We start from the raw sequence: 23,343 nt of genomic DNA, 5'->3' as shown, positions 1-23,343 counted from the left end.
AGGAGCACGCACGGCGGCGGGAGTGCACCGGGAGCTGTGGCTGAGGTGGGATGTGAGCCCCTTGGTAACCGGGAAAGTCCCGGATGCTCAGGGAGTGTGGCTGGAGACAAACCCTCCCTCGGCCTCTGCGAGGAAGCAGGATCCTGGGGCTGATCCCGTGAAATCCCCGCATACAAACAGAACGGTCATCGTGCGCAGGTCACGCAGAAATCGTCTGCAGAAATTATACCTGACTGAACTTCCTGCCCTCGTGTTGCTGTGATGAAAAAACACACAAAAGCAAATAAAAGGCTCGGAAGGCAGCTTTCTGGCCTCCCAGCACGGCCAGGCGCCTCCACTTCTCCGGAGGAAAATGAAAAGCCTGCGTCTAATTTGGCAGCTGTGTCCCCGCAGCCTCCGCCTTGACCTTGCGGCCCCCCGACGGCCAGGCTGGTCCTCCCTGGGGTCCACCCTGCAGAGATGGAATTTACCCCGCAGCTCACGCTCTTCCTTGGCAGCGGCCGTGAATCACGAGGCCACGCCGCCTCGTCAGCATCAGCCGGGAGAGGAGGGCGGCCCAGCCCGTGGCCCCCGCGAGAACGCTTCTGTGGGTGACCACAGCCTCGACCCAGCGCAGCCTCTGGAGGACACAGTGCCACGCTGTGCTGAAGGGGCGCCCGCCAATTCCTGTCGGGCAGAATTCCCGATCAGAGGCCAAAGGAACAAAGACGTGAAGATGAACCAAGTCACGTCAGAGCCCCCAAGTCCTTGAGCGAGGGCATCCTGGCCGGTCCTGAGGGCAGACGTGACGTGGTCCTCGTCGGTGGTTGGCAGAGAGCACCCAGCGTCGAGGTCGGAAGGGGAGCGCTGGCCCCACCTGGAACCCCAACCCCAGGCCCATCAGGGGAGGGCCTGCCTGACAGAGAGCCCACGGCCATAATCTCTGGAGTTCAGATGCAGCCCACCACCCCGCTCCGACCTCCCCAGGCAGCCCCATGGTCTCCGGAGGAGGCCGACTTCCTGACACAGAAGCCACGGGCGGCTAACTCGCTCCTCGGCACGTGTCTCCTGGGCACCTGCAGGCTCCAGACTCCGGGCAACACTGGGGTTCCCTGTGCACACGGCCCGACACCCTCTCTGCAGATGGCTCACCCAGCTCACGGGCAAGAACCCCTTCAATGGCGCCATTCCCTCTTCCAGGCCTGCCTCCCCCCGTCCCCCACCATCCCAGGGCCTCTCTGGTGTCCCCAAGGAGCTGAGCTGTCCCAGGACAGCCCTCCCAGAGCCCAGCGGGGTCTGCGGCCAGTCCAGTGACCCCCTCAGAAGTAGGTGTCTGCCTGGCCCCGAGCGGTGTGTGCCACTCCAGCTCGGGGGTTGGCCCAGGAGGTCCCCTAGGCCCTTGCCAGTTGCCTGAGAGGCTTCCAGAAGTGGCACTGCATGTGGCCTGCTGTCACCCCGTCACTTCCCTCACTGCGAGTGGGTGACCAGAGCTGCTGTCAGGACCTGCTGCCCCAGAGCTCACCCCACATCGACCTGATGACCTCAGAGGACACCATGCTGCACATCCTGGCTGGCGGCCAGCTCTGACCCGGCTGCGGCCCGGTCACAGTCCCAGACAGCTGAGACCCTGGCATCGCGCCTCCACCCGCCCTCGTCCACAACGGCACAGAAAGTAGCTCCAGAGTCTCCTTGGAGGTTGCGGGCCTGCCCACCCCTGCCTGGGCTCATGAGCTCGGTCTGATTGGGTCTCGCACAGATGGTCCCCACCACTCGAATGTCCCCATCCACCTGCCCGGTGCCTGTCCTTCCTCCACTCCTGGAATGGCAAAATTCAGAGCGAGCGAGACCACCTGCCGGATAAATTCAGTGCTGGGACGACCACCTGACGGTATTCCAGGGGCCTCTCTGTGCGTAAGCCCCAGCGCCCAGTGGGTAGCCTTGGGAGGGACCCTGGAAAGTCTCTCCTCCAGCCCTTCAAGCCAGAAGCAGAATCCTCGCCAGAATCGGGGGGGAGAGCAGCCTCTCAGCAGAACCGGACGCTTCTCCTGGGTGTCGCCTGGCAGCCCTGCTCTCCTTCCAGCTGAGCCTTGTCAGCGAACACACACAGCGCGAATTCCCCCAGCTCTCTGAGGCACAAACTGAGTCCCTTCCACGGCCCGCAAGGCCTCCAGAACCCGCAGCCTCCGCAATCAGACACCGCCTGTCGCGGCAGGGCTGCGGAAGCTCTAGATCGGGGTCGTGAATGCATCCGCCGCTCTGCACGTGGTCTCTCCTCTCGGGAGAAGGGCGCCAAGTTCTCCAGGGGAAAGGTCACCTCCACACCTCTGCTGGGCTCAGAGCCCACGTCCCAGCAGGGAAAGTAGATTAAAAACAAACGCCAAATAGGCAGATAAGGTGGAGGGGATACGAGGAAAAGACAGAAAGGAACAGGGCAAGGAGAGCACGTCCGTGGGAGGCCCTCACCACGGAGCACAGGCCTCTGGGGGCTGGGGCGTCGGAAGACATCAGGCACCAAGGGGACAACCCAGGCTCCCACACAGCTGACCAAAGGCCCCGAGTGGGGAGAGCAGGGGAGGGGCAGGCCAGCCCAGAGCAGGCCCCGCAGGACTTGGGGTCTTTTTTTTTTTGAGGAAGATTAGCCCTGAGCTAACTACTGCCAGTCCTCCTCTTTTTGCTGAGGAAGCCTGACCCTGAGCTAGCATCCGTGTCCATCTTCCTCTACTTTATATGTGGGACGTCTACCACAGCATGGCATGCCAAGCGGTGCCATGTCCACACCCGGGATCCGAACCAGCGAACCCCGGGCTGCCGAGAAGCGGAACGTGCGCACTTAACCGCTGTGCCACTGGGCCGGCCCCGAGGACTTGGGGTCTTATTGTGTGCAAGATGGCACACAGAGGGCTTTGGGAAGATCCGCCCTGGACGTAAGGGAATTCTCTGAGCAGGGAGTGAACCGAAGCAGGTGGAAACGGGCGCAGCTAGGACAGGGATGACTGAGGTCCCAGCAGCAGAGCAGCCGTGCTGAGGGTGAGGGAGCGGATCTGAAGGTGGAGCCTGGGAAGACGAGGGGGGCAAAGACGGGTGGGGGACTGCAGGGTTTGGGAGGGCCGTCTGTGAGGGCGCACGCGGCACTGATGGAGGAGGCAGGCGGCACCGGAAGTGTGGTCCTGAGGGCTCAGTCTGACAGCACGACGGGGCGGGCAGAGACACAGCACCATCGCCAGGACAGAACGTCACCAGGACGGAGCCAGGGAGGCCACAGGAGGCTCCAAAACCAAGGCAGCGAGGCAGCACTCTCCCATCATCCCTCCCCAGGTCCCCCCTCCCCACCCCCCCACGCCCCTCCTCCCCATGCCCCCCTCCCCACGCCCCCCTCCTCCCCACGCCCCCCCTCCTCCCCACGCACCTCCTCCCCACGCCCCCCTCCCCACGCCCCCCTCCCCACGCACCTCCTCCCCACGTCCCTCCTCCCCACGCACCTCCTCCCCTCTTGTCCCTCCTCCCCACACCCCTCCTCCCCACGCCCCCTCCTCCCCACGCACCTCCTCCCCAAGCCCCCCCTCCCCACGCCCCTCCTCCCCACGCACCTCCTCCCCACACTCCTCCTCCCCTCTTGTCCCTCATCCCCACACCCCTCCTCCCCACACTCCTCCTCCCCTCTTGTCCCTCCTCCCCACGCCCCTCCTCCCCACGTCCCTCCTCCCCACGCACCTCCTCCCCACACTCCTCCTCCCCTCTTGTCCCTCCTCCCCACACCCCCCCTCCCCACGCACCTCCTCCCCACACTCCTCCTCCCCTCTTGTCCCTCCTCCCCACACCCCTCCTCCCCACACCCCTCCTCCCCTCTTGTCCCTCCTCCCCACGCCCCTCCTCCCCACGCCCCTTCTCCCCTCTTGTCCCTCATCCCTGCGTGCCCCCCCCCTCCTTTTCTGACCCAGTCCCCTGCAGCTTTCTGCCCCACCCTCTGGCGCTGTCACTGGCAAAACCCGATACACACTCGGCCCCTTTGCGACACCCTGTCCCTCCTGGCTGTGCTCGGGGTTGTCCTGCCCCAGGACGTGCTGGCCCTGCAGGCCTCTCCTGTCCTGGTCCCTGGGCCTCGGGACAGGCCGTCTCCCGCCTGGCGCGTGTCACACACAGACCAGCCTCCCTTCTACTGCCCACCCCCACACCGAGTCCACGCCTCAGACTTGGTCCTCCTGGCGGCTGTGGTTCGCTGATCCTGGGCGACTCCCTCGTTCCCGGCTCACCATCACCCTCCCCGGTGTGACGCCTGCCACGATCCTCAGTGACTCTGATGGCCAGGGTGACCACTCCCTGCCTGGGCTCTCAGCCCCTGGACCAGCTTTGCCGCCTGCTTCGTCTTACTTTCCGGGGTTTGTCTTGCACCCCCACGTCCTGTCTCCTGCCCAGTGACACTCCTCCCACCCAGCCCTTCATCCCGCTGGTCCTCCACACAGTTGCCACCCCCTCTGAGCCCATTTCCCAGCCCACGGACCCTGGTCAGCCCTTATCACCCCTCTGAACACAGCCACCCCCCGCTCGTCACAAACGTTGTCATACTCACCTGCCAAACCCAACCCAGTTCTCCCGCCGTCTACACACCTGCACAGGTGAGCGTGGAGACCCGTCCTCACCCAACTCAGGGCCACCCCAGCCACACTCGCTCTTCCCTCCGCCCCTCACACTCCTCCTCCCACCCCTCTCCGCAGTCAGTGACCCTGCGCTCAGAAGAAAACGGCACAGCACCTGCCCCACACCTGCCAGCCCTGGCCATCCCCTGTGGCTCGTCCGACCGCTCCACTTCCCTGAAAGTAACCTCCCGACGGGGCGGACGGCCCTCTGCACGCTCGCCTCCCGTCCCACCTCCCGATGGGTCCCATGGCCCTCTGCACGCTCGCCTCCCGTCCCACCTTGTCACGGTAGCCATGTCCTGATGGCACGAATCCCTGGTCCAGCCTCAGAGCTCACGGAGCGGGTCAGTCAGGAGCACATGACACGCTGACCACTCCCCTACAGACCACACACTTGCCCACGTGCAAACGGCCGTGTGGCTACGACTCCAGCACCGTAGATAACAGCAGGTTCTCACTTCCCGCCCAGCTCCTTCTGCCGTGCTGGTGCCCGGCCACAGAGCTCAGAGGGTCTCAGGGCTCGCACTCGACCAGACAGACAAACGCCCGACACCCGAACCCCTGCAGGAAGCGTTTCATCTGTACATCACTTCTCATGAGTCCCTTTGGTTCTCGTAGTTCAGTTTTAAACTATGTTCCAGGAGCATTCCAGCGCCTCTGGCTGTGTGTCTTGTCTGTGTGGCTGTGTCTGTCTGTGTGTCTGTCTGTGTGACTGTGTCTGTGCCTCTGTATCTGTCTGTGTGTGTCTGTCTCTGTCTGTGTGTGTCTGTGTGTCTCTGTGTATGTCTTTGTGTCTGTGTGTGTCTCTATGTGTGTGTGTGTCTGTCTGTCTGTGTGTCTGTCTGTCTCTGTGTGTCCCTATCTGTGTGTGTATCTGTGTGTGTGTTTGTGTCTCTGTGTGTCTCTATCTGTGTGTATCTGTGTCTGTCTGTGTGTGTGTGTCTCTCTCTGTGTGTGTATGTCTGTGTCTCTGTGTGTGTCTGTCTGTGTGTATGTCTCTCTCTCTCTCTCTCTGTGTCTGTATCTCTGTGTGCTTGTGTGTGCGCACATGCACATGGCAGGGCATTGGCAGTTGACAGACGTCTTGGCCCTCACCTTCCCCTCCCCGGCCTCTGGACCATCAGGACTACAGAGCCATTAGGAAATCAATGATTCCTGTGTCTGTTGGGTGAGGAGAAAGCAAGAACTCAGTCATCGATGGAAAAATAGCAGAAGCTGACTCAATTTGGGGCATTCTTCAGATGTCACTGGGGAGTAACATGGTAACAGGTGGAGATAATGGTGACGCCACATCTGATGATTAGATTCCACCCCTTCAACTGAACAGAGGGAAATATTTACAGACAAAATGATACCATGTCTGGGACTTGTTTCAAAATAACACAGGAAAGGAAGAAATAGATGGAGATGAACCCAGACTGACCGTGAGTCGGCAGCTGATGATGCTGCTGAGGGACCCAGAGGGGCCGTTATGCCATTCTGTCTACTTGTGTATACGTTTAAATTCTGTACGTAAAGTTAAACAGAAATCAAGAGAAAAGAAAGCATTCCTATACATCTGGAGGCACTTGAAACACAAGCGTTCCCTCTTCAGCTGACATTCTCTCAGCTTGCAATCGTCTCCTTTTGAAACAACTCGAAAGCTCTGACTGACCCGTGTGCTTAAATACGGTGATGTAAATACATATAAGACGTGACAACGGCTTCCACTCTCTGAATGCCTGTCAGGGGCCAGCATCATGCTGGATATTCTCACATTCGTTAACTCTGACGCTCCCAACGACCCAGACAATGAAGAATGGCCAAGTGAGCTCCCCCAGACCACACAGCTACAAATGCTGGACACAGGCTCCAGCTTTCATAAATACTAAATTAAATGTTAGGCAGCGAAATAAACGTTTATCACAGAAAGTTAGCCTGGAAGATCGTCTCCCCTGAAGGGGCGGAAACAACCCCACAGGCATCACAGACAACTCCAGTCAGAAGGCTCTGGTCCGAGGGGTGGGGGGTCCTGCCCCTCCTGGCAGGCAGGGGAGCTTCCTGGGGGGCTGGCCCACACCGCTCTGGAGCTGCTGTCGCCTCCGCACTTTGATCCTCCGATTCTAAGGCCCACGTTTCTTTTACTTAAGCCATGGAAGCGGACCTCCAGCATCCAGACAGGAGAGGAAGAAGAAACACTACCCCTGTTTCCAGACGACACTATCTCATGGGTGGAAAACCCTAAGAAGCCACTAAAAACCATCAGAACTAATGGATGAGTTCAACAGGGCTGCAGATACAAGATCAACACAGAGGGGCAGCCCCGTGGCCAAGTGGTTAAGTTCGCGCACTCCTCTTACACAGCCTGAGGGTTCACCAGTTCGGATCCTGGGCGCCGCCACGGCACCACTTGTCAGGCCACACTGAGGCAGGGCCCACATAGCAGCCAGAGGGACCTACAACTAGAATGTACAACCATGTCCTGGGGCTTTGAGGAGAAAAAAAAAAGAAGAGGAAGATTGGCAACAGATGTGAGCGCACAGCCAGACTTCCTCACCAAAAAAAAAAAAGCATACTTTAAAAAAAAATCCCATTAAAAAAAAAGATCAACATAGAAAAATCAATTGTATTTTTATAACTTGCAGTGAACAATCCAAAAATGAAGTTAAGAAAACAATTCTATTCACAATAGCCTCAAAAAGAATAAAATACTTAAGAACAAATTTAACAAAAGAAGTGCCAAACTTAGACTCTTAAAATAACAAAACGCTGTTGAAAGAAATGAAAGAAGGCTTTAAAAAGTGGAAAAGTATCCCATGGTCATGGGTCAAGATACTTAACATTGTTAAGATGGCGGCACTCCCTAAACGGATCTGAGGATTCGGCACCGTCTCTATCAGAAGCCCAGCTGACGTCTTTGTAGAAATCGATGAGCTGATTCTAAAACTTACATTGAATCGCAAGGAAACAGAATAACCAAAACAATCCTGAAAAAGAGGGACACAGTAGAAGGACTCGTGTCCAGATTTCAAACTTACTACAAAGCAACAGTAAGCAAGACGGCATGTTCGGGCACAAAGACAGACTCATAGATCAACAGAACAGGATTGAGAATCCAAACATAAACACACACACCCACGGCCGAGTGATTATCAGGAAAGGCGTCAAGGCCACTCACGGGGGTAGGACAGGCTTTTCCCCAAATTTTGCTGGACAACCGAGTAGCCACGTGAAAGGATCGAATGTGGACCCCTACCTCACTCTGTATACAGAAATTAACTCAAAACAGACCAAAGACTTAAATGTGACAAAACTCTGAGAAAACACAGGGGCAAATCTTCATGACCTTGGAATTGGTGTGGAATTCTTGGAAATGGCACCAAAGTCACAAGCAACAAAATAAAACATAGACAAATTGGGCTTCGTCAAAACTGAAAACTTTTGTTCCACAAGGACACCATCGAAAGGGTGAAAAGACAACGCACAGAATGGGAGAAAGGATTGGTAAATCACGTGTCTGCTAAGGACTTGCGTCTAGAATACATAAAGGATTCTGACAACTCAACAACAAAAAAAGTCACTCAATTTAAAAATAGGCAGGGGGCTGGCCTGGTGGTGCAGTGGTTAAGTGCGTACGTTCCACTTTAGTGGCCCGGGGTTTGCTGGTTTGAATCCCGGGTGCAGACATGGCACCGCTTGGTAAGCCACACTGTGGTAGGCGTCCCACATATAAAGTAGAGGAAGATGGGCACTGATGTTAGCTCAGGGCCAGTCTTCCTCAGCAAAAAGAGGAGGATTGGCAGCAGTTAGCTCAGGGCTAATCTTCCTAAAAAAAAAAAGGGCAAAGGATTCGAATGGACATTTCTCCAAAAAAAGATACACCAAAGGCCAGTTAGCACGAGTCCTCCACATCATTAGTTGACAAGGAAATACAAATCAAACCCACAAGGAGACACCACTCCACACCCACAAGGATGGCCAAATAAAAACACAGGTGACAACAAGAGTCAGCGAGGATGTGGAGAAGCTGGAGCCCTCACCACTGCTGGTGGGAATGTAAAATGGAGCGGTCACTTTGAAAACAGTCTGACAATCCTCAAACGATTAAACGTGGTTACACATGACCCAGCGCCTCCACTCCTGGATACCTACCTTAGAGCAACGACAACACGTCCACAGAAACTTGGACCCAGACGTTCAGAGCAGCAGCATCGCAACAGCCAAAAGTGGTGACAGCTCTAACGCCATCGGCTGACGAAGGATGAACACCCACGCGACGGAAGCGGCTCAGCCGTAAGAAGGAATGAAGCACTGACACACACTATGACCCGGACGAACCTTGAAAGCATCGGCTCAGTGCAAGAAGCCAGACACAAAGGACCCCGTGGTGTGTGAGTCTATTCAAGTGAGAGTCCCGCATAGGGGTCCACAGACAGAAGCAGATGAAGCTGCCTGGGGCTGGAGGTGGGGACAGAGGGCTGACAGCTGCCAGGTACAGGCTTCCCATCAAGGCAGGGAAAATGTCTTGAATGGTTGCTCCTGTCTATGGATATACTAAAATCCATTGAGTTCTACACATTAAACAGTGAGTTATATGGTATGTGGATTATATCTCAACACAGGTGTTTAAAAAGGGGGAAAGAAACAGGCATCCCAGGACCGGATCAGGTCCACAGTTCCCAAGACCGTGCAGCCCACGTGCCACCCGGCACACGGCCGCACCCCCGGCTTCCCACCGGCCTGCCCTTTGGGGAAATCATGTAGACAAGCTCTCGGGAGCCCCTCAAGCTGTGGCCTAAGGTGCTGAGCGCCACCTCGGGCAGGGCCCGCAACCCTCCTGGAAGGCAGGAGCATGTGCGATCCCTCGGTGGGGTGCACAGGGACGCCCGGTGACAGCTAGGCAGGGGGGCAGGAGCACGGGGGCCAGGACAGGACCAGGGAGCGAGAGGGAGCGGGAGCCGCAGGAACGTCCCTCCACAGCGCGGTTCCAGCTGCTCCTCCACCAACAGGGAGCCCCTCCCTCCAACACCAGCTTTTCCGGAGGAAACAGGTTCAGCTCTCACACCTCAGTGCAGCGTCAAACCTCCTGTCTCTCCGGGTAGTTACACTGCAATGCGTTTAAGCGTGGAAGGGGCCGGCCCTGTGCTGTAGCGGTTAAGATCTGGCGCTCTCACGGCTGCAGCCCAGGTCCTTTCCTGGTGACCCACACCACCGTCTGTCATTGTCACACTGTGGTGGCTGCGTGTGGCTGTGATGCTGAGAGCTCTGCCACCGGGATTTCGGATACCAGCGGGGTCACCCCTGGGAGACGGGTTTCAGCGGAGTTTCCAGAACAAGACAGACCAGGAAGGAGGACCTGGCCACCCACTTCTGGAAAAATGGGCCACAAACCCCTGTGCAGAGCAGCGGAGTGTCGTCTGACAGGGCGCAGGAAGGCGGGGGATGGCGCAGACAGACCTGGCCGAGGTTCCTCTGCTGCCCACGGGGCACTAGGAGGCGGAATCGACTCCACGGCACTGATAAAAGGCATGGAAGGAAATGCGTGTCCCCAGTGAAGATTCTTCAGCACCACGCAAGTGATCAGCGCACAGAAGCAGCCTTGCGGGGATGTGTGAAGGCCCCGCAGCAGACACAGGAGCGAGGGCTTCCATTCATTTTCAACTCAGCCTCACTCACCTCCTTCCTGGAGGAGATTCAGTGAGGGCGGGGCAGGGCTCCCAGGGCCCGAGACGGTGCCCTCCCAGGCCCCTCTTTCCTGTGATCCAGGCAAAGCCGAGAAGGATAAGCCGGGTGGGACCCAGAGGAAAAGCCCAGAGCCAGCCCACCTCTGCGCTGCCGGGAGACTCGAGGAGGGAAAGACGCCCCATTGCCTCCCAATATTTAGGGCAAAACACTTCTTTCCACCCGAATCCCAGTCTCTTTGACTATCCCCCTTCCCCAGCCCCAGGGCCCTCCCACCCGGGCCCTCCCACCCTCTCAGCCGCTCCTCTGCCCAGGGGTCCATTCTCTCATACCACGTGGGTTATGACAAGACACCATGGCTGAGCCGTCTGACCGTCCTGTCAGCCAGGGAACAGGGACACATGGGGTGATGGGTCCCATCGGGTGATGGGTCCCATCACTGTCTCACACACCCATGATGGCCCAGGGCAGGCCACATTGAACGTGGCGAGACAACAGGACGACAGCCAGTGCAGGGGCCGTGAAAACGCCAGCACAGTCTGACACAGTAATTTGGGGATGAGACAGAAACAGCCACATGGCCCGACCCGCATCCCCCTGAACACCACTCTCAAAACTCAACACTGGCTGTCCAGTGAATTGGCAAAATTACTATTATTCTTACAGCTCTCTTCCCAAAAGCAGTGCGCCAACAAACAGGTTCCCAGTTGAGGTGATCAATAAAGACATCGGGTTTGTGAAATGGACCTAGTTGCCGTTCATACACAAGCAAGCGTTCACGGACAGGCGGCATCCAAAGTCCACTCCACAGAGACCGTCTGAGCCGCGGTTCCTCCTGCTTTCCATTCACCACTTCCCCCAGTCTGGGGAAGCCCACACACCACCTTATCCCAAAGGGAAGGGCAGACGCTGGGACTGTCGACTCAAAAGGAGAGATGCTCATTCACATGTGTCTCTCTGAACTTTACACACCATGAGTTAATTTAATCTGCCAACCACCCCAACCCACCCCACACCCTGAACTTCCCGTGCCACAACCTGAGCTGCTGGGACCACAGTATGAGGTTGTAGATGTACCCTACAACTCTAGCAGTGCCACTTAGACTAAGATGTGAACGGCACCCACTAAGCCCTGAGTCCAGGGTTGCACAGTGCACAGCCTGGGGCACCTTGGTGCTGATCCCGTAGGCTGCCAGATTGAGGTGGGGGCTCTCCCAGGAACACCAGCTACAGCTGGAACATCCTCTGTTGAGGGCAACACTCCCCACCACTCCACACTTGAAAGACACACTGTGTGTTCTTACCATTTGCCGTCTATTCTCCACCAGGTTGATGCCAATCATTCCCAAGAACGATCCGAAGCCGAGCTGACACCAGAGAGAAAACAAGGGAGAAAGCGCTCGGTTAGCACGGCTGGCGGCTGACCCACCACAGTAAACAATGTGTGGGAGCCTCCCACCCCAAACACCTTCTCACCGGCAAGGCTGCCATTCCCACTGCGCAAGGGTGACCACTAAGTGGCAGCCAGGACCTCGCCTGGCAGGGTGGCTTCTCGGCTTCATCGGAGCCGCAGCTGGAACAGAAGCCGCTGAAATACGACCCATCTCCTCTCTGTGTCCACACTTTAACTCTCACGTCGGTTTTACTCTGGTTACAGGAAAATCGAGTCCAGATGCCCCCTCCCCGGCATGGAGGACAACATCCTCACAGTAAGTCAACCACTCAGGGCCCCTCTCTTGCGTCTGCTCCTCAGGTGCGAGGCCCCCCGATCGCTCCCCAGGCCTGTCTGCAGGCCCAGCGTCAGAGAACGACTCCTCAGGTAAGACCCTGGGAAACTGGAAGTGAAGACATTTCAGAAGAGCTGCCCGTCACCCCCGGACTCACTGGCCCGCTCGAGGACGGCGCTCGGCTCAGGTGGGCAGGCAGACAGGCAGCCTGGGGCTCCTGAGAATCAGTCCTCTTGCTCCTCGAGAGCCAGAGCTCCCGGCCCCCAGAAGGAAGAGATGCGATGTGGGACGCGGGTTCCTCCTGAGACCGGTTCTCTCCTGTGTCTGCAGGTTGGCGCGGGGTCTCCGCAGAACGACTTCTGTCCACATTTCTCTAGTGGATTCACGCTGCATCCACAGCTCCTCTCAGAGCCGCCCGGGCTGCACTCACTCCATCAGGCATCGCCCGGAACCAGCATCCTTACCGAGCTGGGTGCTGACAGCATCAGGAGGGTCTGAATACGATCTCGAGATGAAACCCCGAGTGAGTGGAGCTTAAGAACAAGCAAAAAAACTACCACTCGAGACACATCGTGATCCTTTGAGGTAATTTCGGGGACGTGTCCCCAGCCACCAGCTCCCCATATTCCAGGCTCCCTTCCCGTCCAGGACACACCGCAGAAAAGCGGGGTCCTCAACGTGAGGTTCCACTGGTGAAACTTTCTGCATAGACACTATCTATGTATGTTTACTCGTGAATTATATACTGGTAGGTAATGCAGATTTATAAAGCACAGACAGAAGACAAAATAAAAGATAATATGAAGATGAAATAAAAAATATTTGTAAAATATTTTTAAATATTGAGTGCCAAAACCTTTTTCGTCCTTGCTAAAAATGTTATCAACATCATTACTAGTCTTGATAACACTCTTAGTGGGAGTAATTGATTAAATAAGCTTCATTTTTGAAAAAAATCTTGGTTTAGCTCTTCATGACACAGCAACTCAGGGTTCGGTGCATTTTAAGGGCATTGTAGCTGATCAAAGGCAATTTCACAGACTCTCCCTGTGTGCAAAGTGGACACCGGAGCAGACGTTATTGCTGACAACAGTGAACGTGAATTCATACGTCAAAAAGTCTTCTAGATAATTCTGGATTTGGGTGACTGCTTCTCGCCAGGTCAAATGAGCTGTCATGGATTTAGCAGGTGGCACCGCTGTCCAGAATCTGGAATCAGGAGTGGCTCAGGCCGGCCCCTGCCATCCTACACAACCACATTACAAACGCCATCGTCCATCAAGCTCGGCGGCAGGCGGCTCGTAAAGCCACACGTCCGTTTCCCGAGGGTCAGTCTGGTCAGCTCGGTCCCACGGGACTAAAGCCCAGGTATGGAGCGCTGGTTCCCTCGGAGGCTGGGGGAGGATGTAGGCCGGGCCTTTCCCGCATCCAAGGGGCCGCACCCCTTGGCTCTGGGCCCTTCCTCCACCGTCGACACCTCTCCCATCAAGGCTCGACCCCTCCCTGCCCCCTCCTCCACAGGTAAGGACCCTGTGCTCACACTGGGCCACCTGGATGGTGCGGGATGACCACCACGCCCTCCTGAGGCCGACTGGCAAAGCTCAGCCCCTTTTTGGTGCAGCCCACCCCATTCACGAGTCCCATGGAGTAGGGCACGGACGCCTTTGGGGTCACTACTCTGCTGCCCACAACCACCAATGCAAGTTTCCAGGCCCCAGAGCCCAGCTCCGTGGGGCTGGAGCTGTGTCACCACCACACAGCACTCTGTGGAGCCCGCCCCCTGCCCCGCAGACCCCGGGGACGCGGGACTCACGATGATTCCTGGGTAGTAGCCCCCCACGGTCACGTTCTCCGTCCTGGTGGTGGCGGAGAGGCCGATGGTCAGGATGAGGACGGACACCACCAACAGAGACCCCACAAACCAAAGGGAAGTCTTCTTTCTTCTCGCAAACGCTTCTGGGAGGAGGGCAGACGGGGCACCGTTAGTCAGGGGACAGGCTCAGAGAAGGGGTCCCATGTGACGCACCGAGGGTCAGCTCTTCCCTCTGAGCTCTGGGAGGTCTCGCCGCTGCCACATCCCGGGAGCCTGGGACCAGCCCGCTGCTCCCTCCTGCACCAGGGCCCCCTCGGGTGCCCCGAACCAGCCTCTGGAAGCCCCCGACCCCCACGCCCACGACTTCTTTCTTTTCAGCCGCCCCGGTTCTCGGAGCAGGGTCTGGGAGGCACCCTTGCCGCCCCTCGGGCCTCACAGGGTCTCTGCCGGGCCCTTGACGCCACGTCCCGAACAGCACTGACCCTGCATGTCTCACCTGCACAGCTGCCCGCGTCCGTGCTCCCTGTACCTGCCCGGGGCAGACGCGGGAGCCCTGCCCCTGCCGCCCCCACTGCCCAGAGGGGCCGGGGCCTGGCCACTCTCACCACACAACACTCCCCAACATCATCCCCCGACGATGAGCCCACGAGGGCAGCTGGGGTCTGTCCTGCTCCCCGCTCCTGCCACCCCCACTCCCAGAGGGGCCGGGGCCTGCCCACTCTCACCACTTGACACTCCCCGACATCATTCGCTGACGATGAGCCCACGAGGGCGGCTGGGGTCTGTCCTGCTCCCGCACCTGATGCTGCCCACACAGTTGGTTCACCACAGACACCAGCTCCCTTCCAGCGCCCTCCTCCTCCCCAGGCCGCAGGGCCCGAAGGCCTTCACCCTGGCAGGCAACCCCATGGCCAATTCAGGCCGACCCCTTCCTGAGCATCTGCCCAGCCAGCTGCCACTCCAAGCGCCTCGCCTGGGCCCCAGCCGAGTCCCGAGCCTGGACACCAGCCCGTTCTGAGGCTGGAGCAAGACCTCCAGCTCAGCCTGACCAGGCCCAGCGCACTCGCGTCCCTCCAGGCAGCCAGCACCTGGCGCGCTCTGCCCCATGAATGTGGCCTGCAGCCTGTCCACACACAGCTGTCACCCCAGGGGCCCGGAGGGCGCCTCGTCTTCCATCTCCGGCGTCTAGCTCAGCCCAAAGGGTGAAGGATTGAACGGGGAGGGGGCAGAAAGAAAGCAGGAAGTGTGCTGGAGGCCACCATAGCCCCCAGGTGTGCCCTTCCCTCTGCCCTGTGAACAGGACCCTGTATGTGATATGGAGATGTGCCCAGCCAAGCATGGCATTGTCCAGCCTCTGTTCCAGCTGCGTGATTACTTATCCATCCAAGCAAAGGACGGTGGGCAGGACCTAAGGGAAATCTTCTAAAGGAGCTGTCCCCTTGCCTTTCTCTCTTCATTCTTCCTGTTACCTGGAACATGGACAGAAAGCAGGGCCCCAGCAGCTGTTCTGGACCATGAGGGATCCTTGAGAATGGAAGCCACAGGCAGAATGACAGAGCAGAAAGGCAGCCCTGCTCACCCACCTCCACACTGATGAGGTAACAGGATAAACCTCTGGGTTCTAAGCCACTACTCTGGATGTCTGGGAATCCACAGCCAAACCCAATTCTAACTGCGGCGGAGCTCAAGGAAGACACAGGAAAGGGGAGCTTCCCATCGCCCGCGTTTCCTCCCTCAGGTCTCGACCTCTGGGTGTGCGCTGACCTACTTCCCGCCCCACAGCGTGTCTGGGGAAGGCAGGGCAGCCTCTCGAAGACAGCCATTCGCTCTCAGACACACCTGCCCCGACCTGTCACCAGCAAGTGCACGCGGAGGCAGACAGCGGAGGGCAGGACGAGGGCCTCCACGCCAAGCCAGCCAGGCTGCTGGGTCTTGTTTGGGAAGCTTAACCCTCTTGGTTCCCATGAGTCCAAAGCAAAACGGGAGACGAAAGGGAAACACGGTGCTTCTTCCTATGCCAACGTGTCTAAAATCCACAGAGCGTGTGTGTGAGTGAGTGTGTATCTTTGTGAGTGTGAGTGTGTCTGTGCAAGTGTGTATCTGTGTGTGTCTGTGAGTGTGTGTCTGTGAGTGTGTGAGAGTGAGAGTGTGAGTTTGCGAGTGTGTCTGTGTGTGAGTGTGTGTGTCTGGGTGTGTAACAGGGAGGCAGCCGCACACTTGATCACAACGCTGGCGCAGTGGCCTCCTGACTCGGGGCAGGCAGAATTTTCACGCTCCAGGAGGCCTGCGCCTGTGGACTCGCACTTCTGCCGTCCCATCGCAAAGCTTGATGGCCAGTCAAGGGCACAACCTCAAGAACGGGATTGTCACACCCTCAGAAATAAGGGACACAAAACCACAAATCAGGTGCAAACTCAGAAGGACTGGCTGACGTGAGGACGCGGTTCTTACCCAGTGACGTCAGGGACGTGGTCTCGGGAAGGACGCTTCATCCGGAGGCCAAAAGAACACCGACAGGCCCACTCTCCTTCCCCGGCACCTCCAGATCCTCGGAGGACCCTCCTGGAGAATCTCGTCCTAAAGCAACTGTGACCCTCACCCTGGAGGACAAGATCAACTCACGCACGAAGATCATAAGCCACTGGCTCCGACCAGCAGCCGACCGTCTTGGTTATGCGCCCCTCTCTGCCTCCCTAAAAAGGAGGTGTATTTCAGCGTCCGCAGGGGCGGGTTCTCCTGCCTGCCCCCCTGTGCCCCGGGAGGCGGCGCTGTGGCTGGCTTCGAGAGGGATGGTGGCGCTCTGGGTTTTCCTGACTCCTGCAGCAGGAGGAGCGGCTGCTGTGTCCACAGCAAACTAGAGGGACAAGGATGGACCGAACACAACCCGCTCCGAAGGCTCACGCCTGAGGACGGAGCAGCCTGGCAGCCCAGCCACACGGGGAAGAGCAAGGAGGCCACTGGCCGTGGGCAGGACACCCGCAGCAAGAGCAGAGGCAAAGCCAGGCCCCCAGGCCCCTCGCGGCCCTTGCTGCAAAGGGCCACCCCAGCCCAATAACCAAGTCATGTGGCTGCAGCCCCAGGGGCCGGCCACCTGCCACCCACCGAGGAGCACATCCCGCATTTACGCCTCATGGACATGCCCTGGTGGTGGGCTCCGAGTCCCACCGCTGTAGCTTCTGCAGAATAGGCGTTGAGGGGCTGAGCAACGAGTGGACCCAAGAGAGGACCCGAGAGTGGACGCACGAGTGGACAGAGCACAGGAGCATAGAGACAGCACTGACTGCCCATGACCACGCCAGAGGCCACGTGGCTCAGACGTGGTTCTGCACCATCTCCTGATGTTTCTAAACTCAGCACATGTTCTCCAGTGACCCTTCCCACCCACGTCCAGCCACACACCAGCCACCCCGCAGCCCACAGCTCTGTCCTGAGGGCACTGGCCGAATGCTAACCTGTGTGGCCCCATGCCCAGGCCACCGTCAGGCCGTCACCTCCCTTCCTGCTGTAGTGTCCAGATGGTGGGGAAGCCCCACTAGAGGGGAGTCCCACCGGGGGATCCGAGAGGTGCCCGGATCGATTAACGATGTCTGCCCTGGGCGTGGAGGAGCAGCGGCATATGTGCCAGCCCCCAAGAAAACGACCCTGAGCCCCTCCAGCCCAGCATCCTCAGATCACCTCCCGTCTGCGTCCCCTCCTTGGCCGCAGCTCCTCCTCCCGCCCACACCTGACCCTCAGCTGCCCCAGGGTCTCTCCTCCCACTCCGCTCGCCGGACTTCTGAGCTCAAACCACCTGGGCCGGGCCCTGGAGTGTGACCCAGGTAATGAAGGCATTTTTACAGGGAAAAAGAAGACTGTAAGTTTTATGTTAAAAATGTGTGATTCTTATTCTGCTCATAAAAGCAATAGTTACTTTTTGTAGAACATCTGTAAACTACAGAAAAATACAAAAGAAAAAATAAAGTTCACAGTAATCGCATCACCCAAAATTGGCAGGTGGGCCTACAACCACGACATCTTTTTACAATGCACTTATCTACTTTTTAAAGCATTTTTTCCTAAATTGGGACAGACGTGTTTTTAAATCTTTTAAAATTTTTGTTCACTTAATATACTCTAAGAATTTTTCCGAACACAAGACAGAGGGATGAACAGGTTGGGCAGAGGAGATTTTCAGGGCAGAGAACAACTCTGTCTGACACTGTGATGACGGATACGGGATGTTACACATTTGTCCAAACCCACGAAACGTCCACCACCAAGGCGAGGCCTCGTGGAGCCACGGGCTCTGGGGGTGACGTGTCAGTAGAGGTTCATGGAGCACCACACAGGCTGACGGCTGGGGCTGGGGGGGAGGCTGTGCCTGGGGGCAGAGGGTCGATGGGAATCTCTGTATTTCCCCCCTCGATTTTGCTGTGAACCTAACATTGCTCTGAAAAATAAAGTCTATATATATATTTAAAACCACCATGCTATAAACTTTGTATATAAATCTTTCTATCACCTCTCGCTTATTCTTTAGGATAAATTTCTATAAGTGGAATTTCAGGGCAAAAGGGCAAAATTTTTTTTTTTTTTTTGAGGAAGATTAGCCCTGAGGTAACTACTGCCAATCCTCCTCTTTGTGCTGAGGAAGACTGTCCCTGAGCTAACATCCTTGCCCATCTTCCTCTACTTTATACGTTGGACACCTACCACAGCATGGCGTGCCAAATGGTGCCATGTCCACACCCGGGTTCCAAACTGGTGAACTCGGGGCTGCCGAAGCGGAATGTGCAAACTTAACTGCTGTGCCACTGGGCCAGCCCCTGGGCAAAATATTTTTAAGGAGAAAGTAAAAGTTTTGGAGTGAAATTTAACCTCACAAAACAGAAGGTAAACCCACAGGCCTCGTACACGCTTTGGAAACAGTTCTCAGAAGTCCCACAGCTTCTTCACCTACAGGCAGGAGAAGTAAGCATGGCTCCATCTGGATGCTTTAAATTGCTCTCTTAATTTCTATTTTCTAGTATTTTTTTATTACAAATATATAAGAATTGTTGAGGGTGAACCATTTGTAGGAGTGTCTACAGGAAAAAGCCCAAGTGCAAGCAGACAATTGATCCCTCAGGACACGGGGCATTTGCACGTGCTCTGGGAGCTCCCGTAGCGGGCTTTCCCCTCCTTCACTATTACATCTTACTTGCAAAGAAGTGCACGCACAGAGACAGCAACGACTCTTCTTTTTTGCATTTGTTTGAAGCCTGAAACCAAGGACATATGTACAAGGTGCTCTGCCCAGGATTCAGAAGATCAGCGGTTATGGGGATGGTGGCAGCAGAGCTGGGACATCTGTGGGGAATTAGGGCACTGAAATGGCAACGCCACCCTGGGAACAAAGAGCAGCCTCCCACGGCAGAAATTCTGCTCTGGTCGATTGACTTTAGAAAGGTAGGTGCATTGAAAAAAAAAACAGACCCAAAAGTTAGAAATGTCTTCTGGCGGCTGACCTGGTGGTGCAGTGGTTAAGTTCGCACACTCCACTTCCGCAGCCCGGGGTTGGCAGGTTCAGATCCTGGGTGCAGACCTAACACTGCTTGTCAAGCCACGCTGTGGCGGTGACCCACATAAAATAGAGGAAGATGGACACAGATGTTAGCTCAGTGACAATCTTCTGCACAAAAAAATATATTTGTGTATGTCTATATATATCTTCTACATTTTGGAAGTTAATGAAACCGTCGTTGTGGAAGTTCATGAAACAATCACATTAATGGTGACAACACCTCTAGTAGTGGGGTAGCAACTGTAGCTTGTTTCAGAGCCGTCCAGCTCCCCGGCTCATTCAGTCGGGACCGGAGGACGGGTCTCCCCACCTCTGACCGCCCTGGCCCACCTCCACACACCTGCCAAAGAAGCCGAACACGTAAGAATTGTCGAGGGTGAACTAGCTGCTTTTGATCAGTGCAATTTCCTCTCTTCTTCCTTGCCTGTTTTTTTTTTCCCCTTAGGTTCCCATTCCTATCTTTTGAGGGTTAAAATGTGTTTTAAGAACAATAAGCCTCCTAAAACTAAATTTTATGGGACTAAGTATTTGAGAAAATTATCAGACAAATGCCCTCCTCCTCAGAGGGTTTTGTTCTGCTATTTTTCCTATTTTAATGCATTGCACGTCTATTATGCTCAAAATAACCAGCCAGATGCCTCAGCATCTGCTTCAAAGTGCTCATGACTTCCAGGGCCCTGTCTGGGCTCAAGTGGGCTGTCTGGACTGTATCCTGCTCCCTAAGGCTCTCAACTCTGTTCCGCTTCGTCCCTTCAGGGACGCTGGCGTGGTGACTGGGGATCTGAGTGGATCCACCAGGCTGACAGCGCTTGGGCAGCCCTTGCCCCATCCGTTAGTGACATTCTGACAGGCCTGCCACGGAGTGAAAAGTTAAACGCATCCCCTGTGGGGTCACGTAAATCTTCCCACGAACCGTTTTCGAGGTAACTTTGCCACTTCACCACTTTCCCGTGAAACTGCTACATGGTAAAAGCAGAAAGTGCGAGCTGCCCCTTCTGTCAGCGTTTCTGTGGGAGGTTCCGAGGTTGACATGGGGTCCAGAAAGACAGCCAGCAAGTCGCACGGGACGCTGGGAGGGACGGGTCTGCACAAGCTCATTCTACTGACGCGGACTGTCCTGTTTTGACTCCAGGTACGACAGAAGCGACAAAAAGAAAAATCCTGATCTTAAATACTCTATAAATATAGGATATTGCACAAAAATAAGAAAACAAGAAACAAACTCAAGAAAAGAAGGTATGGCACCTTTATAATCACCACAAGACACACGCATTTGCAGACCAGGTGTTGGAGGGATCCAGTTCCGCGTTGGAGGCGGATGCCTAGAACCACCCAACTGTCCCTCCACCCTATCCTGTTAGCAGGAAGATTCTCACGTGCGTTGTTACAACTGAAGCGCTCTTAAGACAGTGCCCTGACTGTCAACTAAAATATCTACTCTTAGGGTTATAGTCTTGGGACAGCTACACAGACTGTACCCACACTGTTTTGGGCCTCCCCAGGCCTGCTGTGTGATCTTGGGCAGCCATCCACCCTCTCTGAGCCCAGCAGAAGAGGACCTGTGAGAGTAGGGGCTGTATCTGTCTTGTTTGCCACTCGATCCCCGTGCCCAGCTCAAACCAGGAGACAGAGACATCTCCTGGTGTTGAGTGAATGAATGAACTTCAGTTTCCTGATCTGTAAAGTGGGGCTGACAACCACCCGCTCCACCCACCTCCTAACTGTGGTGAGAGAATACACACGGAAGCTCTGTACACGTTTCTACGGGCGTGACAGATTAATCACAGCGGTGACAGCGTTAAGGCCGCGTGGCAGTTATTCCGACCCGTGTTTCTCCACCCCAGACACTGAGGGAGACGTTCTGACGTGTGGAGCTCCCGTGTCCTGCTCGCTGCTTTTCCCACGTCCAGGCTGTCCCAGGTGCATCCTTCCTAGAACGTCTCAGACAGTCTCCTCGGCACCCCGCTGGGCGCCTCCAGCCCTCCTGCCCCGGCCCCCAGCCCTGGCCATGGCGGGAGCGGCTGAACCACAGCTCCCGTGGGACCCGGTCACGTTGAGGAAGTGCAAGGACGGGAGCAGATTCTGGTGCTGACCATCAGCACTCCCTCCAGTCAGTAGAGCGAGGAGGGGGGTGTCACCGAGATGGGGTTGGCGCTAGGAAGGTGGTCGCCCTGGCAGCAGGGCTGGAGCCCCAGAAAGAAGAATGAGCTGATGGAGTCACATGTGGACACCCCGTCAGGGAGGCACAGCGGCACTCAGGGAAATACGCCACGCAGAGCAGCACGCCCCTCGGCCATCCAGTCCCCTTTTCTCTGATTTTAATGGAACACTTGCCCAAGGTGGTAACCACAGAAATGCAAGAAAAAAATGCCATAATCCCACCCCAGCTAATTTCAGTATTTTTAAATAAGAGACTAATTCCTAGTATTATTTTAAATTTACAGTTCCTCAGAAGAAGAAAAAACAAAGTCAAATGGTATCTTTTAACCATCAAGTGATTCTAATACAATAACTAGTTAACAACCACAAGTAATAACAACTAGCTGTGACTATTGTCACACGCAGGAAGTGTTTCGCTTCCCGGAGGATGAAAACACGCATCACGTTTCATCACAGCCAACGACCATGTCCTAGAGGGTTGGCACCGGGCAGCCCAGCGTGTGGCCCACTGTGCCATCGGGTTTGTGCCAGTTAATGCTGTGATGTTCGCACAGAGACGACACTGCCCAACGACTCACGTCTCTGAACGCAGCCCCGCGGTTAAGCGACACGACTGTACCAAGAGTGGTCACAGGGCTTTGCTTAGAGACTGGGGGCGCCGAACCGTTTCTTTTAGGAAGAAGCCAGACTCCTGGGTTATTATTTAACAGTCAAACATTACTAATCTGGGTTTTAAAAGAGACTTTCCAAAGTCAGTCCAGGCAGGGCTGTGGGGGGATCTGGTTTTCCAGGGGCCATGTGAAGCGGGCAGCAGGCCGAGGCCATCAGAGCCGCGCTCCCTGTCAGACCACTTTTTCTTGGCTTTTCAAAACCCTCCCTGCCGGCTTCCCCTCAGGAAAACCCCCGGCACCGAGTCTGTCCCGCTCCAGACCCCGGGCGGTCGCGGGCTCCAGGCTGCACCTGGCTTGTCTGGAGAAACCAAGAATTCTGGAGTCCATGAATTTCGGGGGGCGGTCGGTGGGGAGGGCGCCTGGAGGGAACCACCCTGTCACTTACAAGCAGGAGGACGTTACCCGGCTGTTGAAATGAACTTTTCCGAGAAATTTTTGGAGACTGAAATAGGGTGGAAGAGAGGGAAACGGGGGCGGTTTGGGTGGCGTCTGTCGTTCGAGAGGAAAGACAGCGGGAAAGAGGTGGAGAGCGGCGCCAAGTCCCATCCAGAAAAGGACCCGAGAGGGTGTGCGTGAGGGACTGTGCCCCAGCGGCCCGCGGGCGGACGCACCTGCGGGAGGATCGGGGCTCAGGATGCTGGGGGCTCACCTGTCGCGTCCCGCAGGGCCAGGGGTCCGGGCGCGGGCTGCATCCCGGCCACTCCTGGGGCGCTGCAGCGGCGGCTCCCGGCGACAGCGACGGTCGGTGCGATGCAACGGGGCTGTGAGGACCCGCCTGAGCCCCGCCCCCCTGAGCCCCGCCCCTTGTCTGCGCCTCCGGCCACGCCCTGTCTCCCTCCTCCCCCTGATCCCCTCATCCCGCTCCCCGTTTTCCTGGAAATCAGACCCCGGGGAAGGGAATGCATGTGCGTGGGCAGGAACGGAGCCCGACTAGGGAACATACCTGGAAAGGTCCCTCTGGATTTCCGAGTTGCGCCCGCCGCCCGGTCACAGCTGGCCACAGGCCCCGGCGGTCAGGCGCCCCGGGGAGGGAAGCAGGGAGGCTGGCCTGGGGGTGACCTACGCGTGTCCCACGCGCTGAGGCGGCGCTCAGCTCCTGGCGGCCGCGGAGTGGCTGTGGGTCCGTGTCCCCGCCTCGGGCAGGAGGCTCCTCGGG

General features: G+C 56.7%; 1 protein-coding gene across 1 annotated transcript in view; it reads right to left on the bottom strand.

Moving 5' to 3' along the window:
- The window catches only part of TMEM255B (transmembrane protein 255B), a 44,691-nt gene extending 21,728 nt beyond the window's left edge, over positions 1-22,963 (bottom strand). Inside the window, exons 1-3 of the mRNA XM_014867927.3 lie at positions 22,837-22,963; positions 13,815-13,957; positions 11,579-11,641 (exon numbers count right to left, since the gene is read on the bottom strand). Of these exons, the coding sequence (XP_014723413.3) occupies positions 11,579-11,641; positions 13,815-13,957; positions 22,837-22,879 (249 nt within the window). The 5' untranslated portion in view covers positions 22,880-22,963. The remainder of the gene's footprint in view (positions 1-11,578; positions 11,642-13,814; positions 13,958-22,836) is intronic.
- Between the last annotated feature and the right edge of the window lie 380 nt (positions 22,964-23,343).

Source organism: Equus asinus, chromosome 11, assembly GCF_041296235.1.
Source record: "Equus asinus isolate D_3611 breed Donkey chromosome 11, EquAss-T2T_v2, whole genome shotgun sequence".
NCBI classification, from domain to species: Eukaryota; Metazoa; Chordata; class Mammalia; order Perissodactyla; family Equidae; genus Equus; species Equus asinus.
This window is presented reverse-complemented; position numbering and strand designations above follow the sequence as displayed.